General features: G+C 45.3%; 1 protein-coding gene across 1 annotated transcript; it reads right to left on the reverse strand.

Annotated features, from left to right (window-relative positions):
- Positions 1 to 270: 270 nt before the first annotated feature.
- Positions 271 to 12,905, reverse strand: hivep2b (HIVEP zinc finger 2b). Its single transcript, XM_079174163.1, has 7 exons — positions 12,778 to 12,905; positions 6,459 to 10,429; positions 5,580 to 5,737; positions 5,233 to 5,408; positions 4,773 to 4,871; positions 3,910 to 4,694; positions 271 to 2,861 (listed from the first exon to the last, which is right to left on the reverse strand). Exons 2-7 carry the CDS (start codon positions 10,323 to 10,325, stop codon positions 2,442 to 2,444), a joined length of 5,505 nt encoding a protein of 1,834 aa, XP_079030289.1. The 5' UTR covers positions 10,326 to 10,429; positions 12,778 to 12,905; the 3' UTR covers positions 271 to 2,441.
- Between the last annotated feature and the right edge of the window lie 297 nt (positions 12,906 to 13,202).

The following is a 13,202-nucleotide window of genomic DNA, read 5'->3' on the forward strand; positions in this document are numbered from 1 at the left end:
TTTTGTGTGTTTTGTGTGTGTGTGTGTGTCCACACTGCCTGAAGGTAAAATGTGAATGATTTCATCCGATTCCCTGCGTGCTCTAATTTAAACAATCGTGAGTTATGCAGGAGGAAAGGCATGGAAGCCATTTTGAATAATAAAGCAAAAAGAGAAAAAAAAAAGGGTGAAATAAGCCGCAACACACATCCTTGGGTTAGAAGTATATTCTTTTAAAACAATTTTGAATTTAATCTGAAAAAGTAGAGCACCAAACAATAAAGTCCCCATAGCATAAAAGAGGCACTCCGTCCTGACTAACCAGTTTCGATGCAAATAGCTAAACAACGGGTTGGCTACTGAGGTTTTCTTTCCTCAAAGGATCTTAGCTGAGAGGTAACGTGATTTGTCCTCTGTGTGTTTTACAGGGAATTTCATAGACATGAGAGGCACAAAGCAGTTCAGTAAATATTAGTACACAATAAAAACAAAACACAAACACAATCTGAATACATACTGTATGCCAAAGCAAATGGAAGGCTTCGCTTTCCCTTCACATTTTATGAGCATTCTGCACCGTCACGACAAATAAAATTACATGAAATCAAAGCTACGTACATCTTCAGAAAAGGGAAACACAAGATTAAAGCAGTGCACCTTTTAAATTCTTTTATGTAAACATGAGGGAACAAAGTGTTTTCTGATTTTTGAAATTCATTCTCAAACTGGTAACATAACCACTTGAAGATGTGAATACACTTTATTTATTTTTTTAAAAGATGAGACACACACAGAGTTGGCGATCAACCCTGTGCTATTTTCGCCCTCGTTAAACCTCCGTTACGTCAACTGCAGACTTGTTACCTCTTAAAGAGATATAAACAATCCACATTAAAAAGTTCTCAGAATTCAACACTGCAAAAATAGTTTAAATCATAAAAATACACATATATGTACAGAGTAGAAGTAATGCATTTGGTGAATGATTACTTACATTTTGAGCCGAAGCACAGTAATAGTCAACCAACTGACGCTGTTAACATCATTACTTTAGTATTACTTACAGTAAAGTGATATTGATTCATCCAGTTACACTTGAAATGCAAGAAAACATACTATTGATCAATCATCATAGCCCCTTGAATTAGTGTGCAACATGTTTCACAAAATGAGAAACGTGAAAAAACGACTGGAATGTTTCAAAAACCACAAGAGAACATAACATGTTTTACTCCCTTATTTTCACTGACCACGTCAGTTAAACATCAAAGATGAAAGGATGAAAGTGCATCGTCAAAACTCATAAAATGCTTATGGTCGTCTGTATAAGAGAGAGAGAGAGAGAATAAACGCTGTTTAATCAAAGCAAATACATGAGATCAAAAGCAATGCCAGCGTGGCTCACTGCATAACTGCATCACTGCTGCATAAGTACAGATATACCATATAAATAGTAGTCAAATATTTACCAGTATCAATAAGTGCTCACGTTCTAATATATAAATACATCTTACAGTATTCATAATTACATATTAACTTCCTCTATTTTTGTGCAATAGCAAATCCCATGCATTTTTACCAAGATAAAAACCACAACATTTAGAAAAATGCAACATAAGAAACATTTTTTTAAGATTGTTTCACATAAATCAAGCTGCATCCGTCTGTCAGCATAACTGACGGAACAAGAAAGAAAAAGCTTTTCTCTGAGCGAACTCTTTGACAGCGCTGACGCTTCTGAATAAAGCCTACCTCGGCATATTTCCTCATTCCACAACAACCTTCTCATGACAAAATGTTGAAAAGCAAAATAAAGGCACAGACCCTTGCCGCTTGATTAGAAGCACCAAACTGCACAAGAAGCGTCTACTTAAAATTTGGTCAGACTGTTTCATAATACACATACTTTTCCCCTTATAAATAGTCTTTATTTACTGCACTACTGCGTCACACCTTGATATGATTACATTAAACAACAGTCTATTTTCAAAGTACACATACAGTAAAATACACTGTTTGTATGCATCTAAGAAGGAGTATATGTTAAGGACATTTGTACAGAATCCATAAATATAATTTATGTGCAATAGTACGCAAACTACTATGTCAAACAAAGGCATATTAGCATAATTTCTTTCCATATTGCACCTGCACCCAATAATGATTCTCCACCTCGCAAGACATCCTGCTGCTCGTCCAATCATTTCAAAGAGTCTCTGAAGAGAAGTGCACATCAGACGGAGTGGGTTTCTTCTTCACTGTGAAGGTTTGATCTCCACTCAGATCTAAAAGGAGCTGTCTGAAATATGTGCATGACCCGAGGAAGTGTTATTATATTGCCTCTAATTGGATAAAGATGAGGTTATGTGCCTAAAGGGCTGAGGACGACAAGGTTGCAGGTGTAGCGTGGGGAGGGGTTGTCTGTTCCTGGGTCAAATCAAGGAGACAGAAAAAGGGGGTTTTCAGTGAGGGTCCTCTGTGGTGATCTTCAACGAGGCGATGGCTTTCAAGCAGGTCTGGACGTTCTCCTCCTGTCCGCTGTCCCTGATGCCAGGGTCGAGGCTTTTCTCCTGAGAGGCCTGATGGGTGGACAGCTGGCTCTGGCCTCTGGTGTCCTCTCCTCCAGACTCGGGCTCGTGGACGGATCCCTCCCTGCTGCTGCAACGCTGGCCCTCGCTGCTCTGGGGGCTCGGCGCCGAGGAAAGGGTGACATCGGTGCCGGAGGAAGGCGGGGAGTGTAACATCTGGAACCCTCCGACAGGAACGACGGGGAGCAAACTGTGGGAGTGCTGCTGGGAGTGAAGAGGGAGGTGGCTGAGGATGTTCTGGTGATGAGAACTGGCAGCACCGGGCAGACTGGAAGCCAAGCTGCTCCTTTGATCCTGAAACGACACATTGGCAGCGTTAGGAGCCGTTTCAACATTGCCAGGATCATTTCTCATGTGAAAATGTATTACAGTGAGCAAAAATGCAGAAATGTGAGAAATATGTGAGTAAACTTCGCTTTGAGAACACATAGCTCACCACGACTGCACAATACATTAAACCATAAGGCTTGTGGTATTCTATATTTCTGTTATTGTCAACAAATACAAAGAAAAGACCAAAACCAGCAATGTGTTGGTGTCTCACTTTTCTAGTCTTCCGACCGCTCAAAGGGCTTTTAACACTACATGTTCATTCACCCATTCACACCCATTCATACAGTGATGGCAGGAGCTACCGTCTGCCCAGCCGGAATGTTTAGTCATTTATACACATCGACATGGACGAGCGGAGCCGGGGATCGAACGAATCCTTTGATTGAAGGACGATCCGCTCTACCCCTGAGCCACAGTCGCCCCCAATTGATCAATTCCACTTGAAGAAAGAGTCATGAATATACACTCTCATTGTTAAAAAGGTGACTCAAACGTGACTCAAACAGAGCTAACAATTGTATTTGTTGGAGACTATTTTCAGCTGTGGATCAATATACATTTGGTGAAAAATCATGGTGACATATGTGGTATTTACACAAAATAAACTGCAGTGTGTGGTCAAGGTAATGAAGGAAGGCATGTCATCCAGTGCAACAGTGTTGGCTAATTGATGTGTTAAAACTATGCAACACTAATGCATAGAGGAATATATACATATATATATATATATATATATATATATATATATTACAGCTATTAATACTTTGTCGTTGGTTTTGGTCTTTTCATGAGATTTGTTGATAATAAGAATATCTTATGTATGGTATGTTTGGCAGTTCATAAGAACATTGTAACGTTTTCTAAACAGATCTATCTTCAAGTATTCAGAAATCCTTTAAATATTGGGAATCTTTACCAAAACATTGTCACCTTTGCCAATGGCCGAACTTTCCATCAAATCTAAAACCCTGTTTGCTAGAGGTGTAGTTGAACACTTCATGATACGTACCATCTCCATTTCAAAGGCTCCGTGTTGAGCCATCTCCATCTTTGCCTGGTGTCGGGTTTTATCACCACTCCCTTTGTGTTGGTGCGAGCCTCTCCGTGGCGAAACCGCCCTCAGCACGACTCTCTGCCGGCCTCTGACCGAGGACTCTCGCTTTCCAGCCAGCTCTGTTCCAGGAGACACCGGTCGCTCGATGGAGACCGGAGAGAGGTGCTGAATGGGTGTGAAGCCGGGCGAGCCGGGCCGCAGCGGGGAGGTGTCCCATCTGGGAGATGAGCGACCTCGCGGAGAGAGTTCTCGCCTCGGGGACGGGTAACGCAGACGTGAAGGGGAAGGCTCCCTGATGGGAGACTCCCAACCAGGAGAGAGCAGACAGGAAGAGTAGGGGTCAAATAGGAAGCCGGCCTGGTCTGGAGACAGCATAGTCAGAGAGTCTTCATCCACAGACTTCTCTCTCTGGTCGGTTGCAAGGACGGGTCGATGATCGGAGCCGGTCCGCCTGTCAGAGGACTGTTGGCGGGCATCGGCGCCGGGCAGAGAGGTGAGGGAATAGACGTGGAGAGCGGCGGTGGCTGTGACCGCCAGAGAAGTAACTCCACACGGCTGAGGACTCGCGCTTCTTGAACGCAACTTTGGAGTGGAGTCGCCCTCGTATTCGTCGTCCTCGTCATCGTCTTCGTCAATTTCGTCGACGTCTTCGTCCATGCCGTCAGAGTCGTCGACGTCTGAGAACTGGTGTTTGGCTGTGATTACCACCTCTGTCTTGGACTCTTGTTGGCTGTCGTCCACTTTTAAAAAGAAAAACGCATCCAGTTTAGTCTGATGTTTATGAATCTGCATAGATATTTGATATGCTGGTATCTTACCATGTTCCTGTATCTCCGTGTCGTCCATCGTCACTGACACTCCCAGTTCAAGACATTTCTTCATGTGTGCCTTTGACTTCATATGTTTAGTCAGGTTTCCTGTGAAAGATGAAACAAGTCATAATTAAGTTACCATTTCTGACTGAAAAATAGCTACAATTTTATTACAAATAGCCCAGATTTTATTTCATGTTTTTACTACTGAAGCCAAGTCCAGCTCAGAAAATTCTCCCAGAAATAATAGAAGAGAAAAGGAGGAGACAACAGTTGATTTTGCAGCATTCACTAGTGGCTCTAAATAGCAGTAAAAACTACAATTCACTGCTGCAAATGTTTTTTTTCAAAATCTGATATGCACACAACACATTTTCCTTACATTTGTTGAAAACAAACACTGTAAATAGTGAGTCTCTATAAAATCTGTATTTTTGTTTTCTATATAAGCTTAAAGAACACTCACCTTTAGTTTTAAAAGCAAAGTTGCAGACCCTGCAGATGTACGGTCTCACGTCTGTGTGGGTCCTGATGTGTTTTTTCAGCATGCTCGGCTTCTTGCAGCGAATACCACACTCCTCACAAATGTATTTGCCCCGACCTCGACCTCTGACGTACACGTAGTCTTCATTGGACTTGTACCTGAAAGACAGAAACAGTATTCTAATGAACAAATACATGAAACAGGCCTCAATAGGTAAAAACAGCATAGACAGACAGACAGACAGTGAATGCACTAGCATCCTAATATAGCTGCTGTATTTGCTGTCAGCAGAACTGACAAGTGTTATGATAACTAATATCTTGACTGACCCTCCCTCGAAGATCTTAATGCGTGTTGGCACGGTTTGGGGTGTGGAAGCCTCCCTCTCTTTCCACTCCTCCTTGGCAGTTTTCACTCTGCAGCTGATGTCTTTCACCTTCTTCCCGTAGGTGATGTCCACCTCTTTGGGCTCCGGTTTCCTCTGCAGCTGAATCAGACGAACAAACATTTTGTTAACATCCATTTTAAGTCGACACCGTATCGACAAACGTAACGCGATGCTTCCAATATTGTATGTCACACGTGGTGTTACACAGCATGTTTTGGAAACATAAATGATGCTGCTGCTACTGGTGCCTGGGGAAAAATCGGTACACATAACTCAAATTTAGTAGATTTTCATGTTTCTATTCTCTGAAAGCTACGCTAGGCATGATTTATCAATCGTATCAGGCTAAATCCAATGCAACAGGGAAGAAACATCCCTTTGCCAAGACACGATATTTACTTGAATATAATTTTGGTTTCTGGTATTTTCACTGCGGAGACATATTTTTTTGATTCAAACGGTAAATGTAGAAACAAGTAATGAATCAAAGCTTATAACATCATAACTAGCAGCAGGCAAATGATTTTCAGAAACCTGCCAATAGTGAGTGAACCGTCTGCCAAACGATTTAATGTGAGCCAAATTCTGTGTAATAATATCCTTTTAAACTTTCTACATTTCAAACGTTTATCTCTTACTGACATGACGGGCTACCAAAGTGGAAAACTGCCCAGTGCAGCTTGTCATGTATAGTGATACTTGCAAGACCAATTAAATATGTCATCGATAGGGCTTTGCTCTTAAGGGCCAGAACAAATCCTTTTTGTTTCAGACACTGGTGTGCTTTAGAAACGATGCAGAGACGGGACTATTTTCTCACCTGTTCCATGGTCTGCCTCCACAGGATGAGGGATGACACCAGCTTCCCCGTGCCAGGCTGACACATGGCTGCCACGGTGTATATAACCTTGCCTCCCCTCTGTTTGGACCGCAGCAGAGCCAGAGCAGCGCTGGTACTCAGCTCAAGAGGGTTCGGGTTGTGGGAACTCACACACCAGGTGGTGTACACGGAGGAGAACGGGGCATTGCTGTGAGAGCAGCTCGGCTTGGTGTAGTTAAGATAACACCAGCTCACTCCTGTCGTCGTGCGAAGACTTGGAAACTGAGATAGAAGTCTTGAATTCTCTGTGTCTGAGATCAGGCCGTCTTGACTGGTGACCAGCTGTGCCACCATGTCCATCTGCACTCGTTTCTCCATGCCAACTTCTTTCACTTCGCTGACTGATATCATGGAGTGGGGAGGCGAGCTGCTTTCTGGGGAGCTACTTTCCATGGCTGACTCAACGCCGTGTTCAGAGGCCTCTGTCACTTTCTGTTGAAGTGTGATAAATTTACTCATACGCGAGTCATCCTGAGCATGAGGTGTGGATGCGCCCTGCATCTCTGACCTGTGCCCCTTCTCTTCGCTCAAATTACATTTTCCCAACTCCACAGCACTCAGCTCCTCTACTATCTGCCCAAACATTCTCTCCTCTTTCACGCGTTTTTGCTGCTTGACCTCCATGAAAAGGTCCAGGCTGCTGGCAGGGGGCAGCATCCGTTTGTTGGTGCCACCACTGGAGGCGTTAGTGGTTGAGATAGTTCTGGAGGTCAGGGAGAGCGGGATGCCTGTCTTGAGCTTGGCCGAAGACAAATCAAGGGCTTCTACGCTGAGGGTGTGCGTCGAAGGTGGTCTGGTATAAGCTAATACGTTATGAGAATCAAGATTTCTTGACAAACGGGAAATCTGATTCTGAGAGGAGGACGTAGTGGAGCTAACGCTGTCATACTGATTGTCAAAAATCTGTGATACTGAAGTGTATGTGATACTGCCGTAGGATGGCACATGAGTCTGTATTCTTACGGGAACTAAAAGGCTCGGATGTGACAGCTGGGGGAACGTATTCCCCGTGGAGAATATTGGCAAAGTCTGCGGCAGAACAGCAACTGCTGTGAATGGAGGGGAGGTGCTGCTGAGGTGCTGCGGAAACACTTGTGTTACCTCAGTGTCCATATTCAGGGACTCCTGCCGCACCAAGTTTCCCCTCCTTCTCTCCCTCACAGCCGAGAGGCTGATGTCCACCGGTCTAACTTTGGATGTTGGAGAAAGGCTGCCATAGTCAAATGATACGCTGCGTACCTCTGGGAACTCCTTGCGCAAGTTACACGGCGCCTGCTCCGAGGAGGAGCGTCTCATTTCATGTTGTTGACGCTGGCTGAGCACAGAGAGGGAGTGCCCACTCCCTGGCACTGCTAGGAGCTCTAGCGGTTTGCCAAATTCATCCTGCCTGGCTGGAGAGACTGACTTCAAACTCTCCTCCCTGTCAAAGGAGAAGGCGGAGCAATAAGATAAGTTGCTGTCTTGGCTCGGGCTGCGGGAGAGACTAGTGCAGGCAGACTCGAAACTAGATTCACCAGAGGAATGCTCGATATCAGCTAAGCGTAGCCTTTTCTTCTTTGGAGGGAGCTTTTCTGGAGGGAATTGTGCTAAAGTTTCACTCCTTTGAGGCCACTGAAACTCCTCCACGTGCTTCTCTGGCTCCTTCACCTGCACCTCAGGAGCCTTTTCTGGACTGTCAGGCTCTACTGTGACCCTGATTTCTGGGACTTGTATGTTGGGCTGCCGCACAAGTTTGGGGCCCAGTTGAAATGATTGCCGTAGCCTGCTATCACTCCTTTCCAACTCGTATGATTCACTCGCCTCCATAGCTTGAAACACAGAAATACTATCCTGTCTCTGCCCATGATACTTGTAGGATTCTGACTGTTCAGTGTGGGGCCTGTTTATCGAGTTTGTGTGCTGGATAACAGAAATTACATTCCCTAAAGTTTTCCTAGCGGACATTTCAGGGCTCACTGATATGTCCATGTCACACCTGTCCATCTGCGTTAGCATACTTAAAGAATGTCCTTTTCCTAATGCCATAAGGCCCACGGCAGCTTGTTTTGAATCATAGTCCTGACTTGAGTCAAACATTTCTTCACACTGTTCCTGAAGGCCCTCATATTGACCTGGCAAGTCTTCCTCCTCCCTCTTCTCTTTCCGACGCTTCCGCGTTGCCAGCTCCATTGCGTGTCTCTGATGGCTCATATTAGATGCCACGGAGGGGTAATTTTCCATCTCCAATCCTGAGGGTGAAATGCCACTCTCGCTCATCTTTCCGTGGCCGTCTGCGTCTGCGTGGCCGTCGTGTGCGGAGTGTTCGAAAGCAGCTTGCCGCCTGAGCCTCCTCATGCCCCCGGTGCTTGTTCTCTCATCAAAAGAGTGGCTGCCCCTGAGGGCTTGAGGCATAGTCAGACACACTGCCGAGGATGTTGGCATTGAGTTGCTTCTTATCAGAGTCCCTACATCAGAGTCGGCGTCCAACTGCGGTTCTTTTACCTCCTCCCTCGAGAATGATTTTGTGTTTATTTTGATTGGCTCAACGGTGTCTTTTTCTTGGGTGAAAACACGGGAAACGCCTTTCTCCGAGCGTCTCCCCGTGTATTCATTTGAGTCGGTGCTACAAGCCACAAAAGCTGCCGTCTGTTTAGGGCTTGGCCTGTAACACTTCCCAAACATGATTTCTTGATAGGACTTAGCGTTAGTGTTGGGAGGACCGGTCTGGTGCTCGGTACTCTCGGAGCGCGAGAAGTAGCCGGAGTCCGTGCTGCCCTTGCTGGACTGACTCGGGAGGGACAGATTGTGGTCCGAGTCGCTGCTTCTTTTTTCAGACAGCCGAAGTGCAAGCCTCTGTTTGATCGTGCAAGATTGAATTGCACGGCTAGCCTCGGCAGCAGCTGGAGGTGCATTGATTTCTTGGGGCTGGGATGAACCATCCTGAGCCGGGATCGACGTGGCTCCCTTCTTCTGAGCAATGAGATTTAGTACTTTTACAGCAGTGTTATCTGATCCGTCCACTGGAGAGTCCAGCAGCAGCAGCGGGTCGTTAAGAGTGTCCTCATCCGTGTCCGTGCTTTGCTCAGCATCAGAGAATAACTCTCCTTCCCCTTCAAAAGACCCCTGGTCTGTGTTGGCATTGTAAGAACCAAGTTCTGAGAGTGGCATTGTTCCAGCTTTGATCGAGTGCGCGTGGGACTTTCTGTGTTTGTATAAATTACTCTTCGTTTTGAAGGAGAATCCGCACGGGACACACGGGTAGGGCCGCTCTCCGGTGTGTGAGCGAATATGTTTCTTAAGCACGCTGGGTTTGGCACATGCCCTTCCGCAGTAATCACAAACATACTTCCCAGGCTTTTGTGGTTTCTGCTCCACCTTAGACGCAGCTTCTGACAGCTGATCCATCCCTGAATGGGAACACTGTTGTTGGACTTCAGGTGAACTGGTGGACTTCCTGTGAGACACGGGTCCAGGGGACTCTGCAGAAACCAAGTGACCTACAGTTTTCTGTCTGCCAATGGGAAACGGTTTCGTGGGCTGTACTGGACACGAAGACACCTCATGGTCCTGATGGCTTGTGGACTGAGTTTGGGAGTGCTGATCTTCTAATTGCAGTGATTTCCCCGAGTCAGACATTTCTTTGAAACCACATGTGTCTCGGCTCTGACCTTCTTGCAGTTGTTGGTGCCACCCTTTGCCTTCCAATTCGACCGATGGACTCCTCCTAGTCTGTGCTGCCTCTGAGGTGCATTCTTTCTGTGCAGCAACATTTCTGTCCTGACCCTCAGTGGAGCTTTTCACCCCTGCAGTAGTTTCAAGCGACTCCATAAATCCAATGTCACTTTCTTTGGGATCGATTTACAAGGACACTACCTGTTATGTAACCGTAGTGATATTAACATACATGTGAACTGATTGCGGGGAAGGGTCACCTGGAAGAAATCAGACAGAAACTACAATTAGACAAATATGTATGACAAACAATCACCTAAACTAGGAAAACATACAGATGCACAAGAGGGTAATCTAGTTATAAAACTTCTCCTTGAGAGGGAGAGCGAAGCTGTTTCCCAAAAGTCCTTCAAATAAAATTGAAGTATAAAATTCATAACGAGCTCCTTCACAGCAGGAATGGAAAAAACCTTATTTTCTCTTTAACAGCCTCTAAAAAGCCAAAGGTACCTCGTGTCAACCGTGACAGAGGCCCATGTGAAAGTGTTGGTATTTAAGGCAAATGCTTTTACTGTAAGTGTGCCATAAATGGTTGTGTATGTTTATTGTGTGCGTGTGCATGTGCGTGTGTGTGTGTGTGTGTGTGTGTGAGAGAGAGTGAGAGCTGAATAGGAATCAAATCCTTCATCACAGCATCCCCTTTCAACAAAAATCAACGTACTTTCCTTTAATGTGAATTGTCACTTTTATTAATATATTTTGCAAAACAACAGGTAAATATCCACAATATATCACCACATACTTTATTCTATATCATAGATTTTTACTTTTCAATTTCACTTGGTGGTAGGCAAATGGTAGGCTTTTGCAAATGCCAAAAAAGTGAAAATGATCTACAAAAGGGAAAATTGTAAAACTCTGCAGAAGATGGGGGAATGTCAGAAAAGAAAGTATGATGGTGTGTGTGTGTCGATGCATGCCAGCACACACAAGTGACAGACAGTCACTGTAGATCATGGTCAATGAGCTGCACCCCTTTCGATGTGATATCTACATAAAATACAATGCTTAAGTCTTTATTCCACTGCCAGAATCACAGAATAACACCTTCAGGGCTCTTGTCTCTGGTGGGATTCAAACCCTTTAACTTGTCTGTCTCTCTAGTGTCATCATAGTTTACACACTGAGCTGCACGGGACGACGTGTCGTCCTGTACATAAACACGCCGGACTCCAAGAAGAAACCTCATCCTCCCCCGCGGTGAAAGTGAATTGCTTTTGTCGCTATACTTTCGCTTCATGCCATGGGGATGGGTCTCTCAGGACACGTCATTTCCATCTTCTCAGTATCAAATGCTGTGTCCTCCCTAACGAGGTTATGTAAGATTATCTGGTTCAAACCCTCCGAGTTCCCCTTAATTAGGACATCCTCCGACTCTCACTCTCTTTCTCTCACTCCCTCTCTTTCTTTGTTAGCGCACCACACTCTCCTCAGGCATTAACCAGAGGATACGAATCCAAGGTGACTCAAGAGATGCTTGAAAACAGCTGTAATCTGTAATAATCTCCCCTTTGTTGTTTTTTTGTTGTTGTGCAAAAGCCCATTGCCTAAGCTCTGCTTTCGGACAGATTTGAGGGTTTCTTCCAGAGCAGGATAGAGGAAGGATAATGAAGGATGGCGAGCGCCGCCTCAGATTGGAACGATCCATGTTTTAACGGGGAGGTTTACGGAGGTGAACTAAGTGGGGTGCCTGGGGGTAAATAAATTCAGAGGCCCGGTAGGGAGCTCCCCTTCAAGGTCGGACTGACCTCATTGCTTAGTTTTCCATCCTCGGTGTGAGCTCCGAGTGGAGGGAAGGGGAATATAGGTGCAGAGTGACAGCGAGATAAGACCCTCAGAAACAATGCATACCTTTAGACTAAGCACGATGGAGAGGGACCAGAGCCGACATATTCAGAGCCGCATTGACAAATCTCTCAACAGATTCATACTTTTCTTATTTGGATATAAATGCTGTACCAGCAGACATTTCACTGCAAATTTCTCTCGCAATCCCAGCAACAAGCACTAACCTATACGAAAATATATGACACAGCAGCAATGACGTGCAACAACAGCAGGCAGGTGGGAGGCAGTAGGTGTGTTTCGGGACGACTGTGGGCTGACTGTGGTACAGTATGCCCGCATGGATGGAGAAATGACTTCATGGTGAGATTTATTTGAACAGCAGACATTCGTAGGGCACATCCCTTACTGCTTTCCACACACGAGAGAGAGGACAATGAGAAAACAAATGCTGGCTATGGAGAGCACCACTATGCCGCTGCATTACATCATAAAGAGGCTAAGTTGGCCATTAAAGGGAACAGGCGTGAAGCCTCACGCTGACAACAAATCCATAAATATCATACGGAGATGACTTCAGAGGCGCTGGATGGTAAAACCCTCTGTGGTGCTCTGACAGCAACGTAGCACATAGCATGCAGAATCAATCAGCAGCTCTCACTGTGATCAGAATGACATAAAGCACACGGTCTGATGGGGGGAAAAAATCCTCGGCTCATACGGCAGCTGACATTCAGATATCAAATATAATCCTCATACAAACCTGACATTTGAATAGTCCCCTGTCCCATATCGACAGTCACATGTGACATTCCTCACGCTGCATAGTCCGTTTCTCCATTCTCCTCATGTCGGGGGGAACAATACTGAAATAAATTAGCAAGGTAAAGTCCCATCAGTCATGAAGCTGCTGGCTGACTGGGTGTACATTAGAAGATCTATTGATGCGAGCTAGTCACCAGAGAAAATACCCAACCGTGACGTGCGGACCCAGGCACAAAAATAGCAAAGGGGCCCTGGGAGGGATTACACAACAGCCCACGTTTAAGGACGCTTTTCCTCTCTCTCGCTCTCTCTCACTCTGTTTCAAAGCACAGCGGGAGCTGCCTCACTCTACACACAAAGTGGGGAGTCAGATATTATGATGCAAAGAGCTAAACATCCCCTTTCTTAGATAGCAGGAGTCCA

Source organism: Pholis gunnellus, assembly GCF_910591455.1.
Source record: "Pholis gunnellus genome assembly, chromosome: 15".
Lineage (NCBI taxonomy): Eukaryota > Metazoa > Chordata > Actinopteri > Perciformes > Pholidae > Pholis > Pholis gunnellus.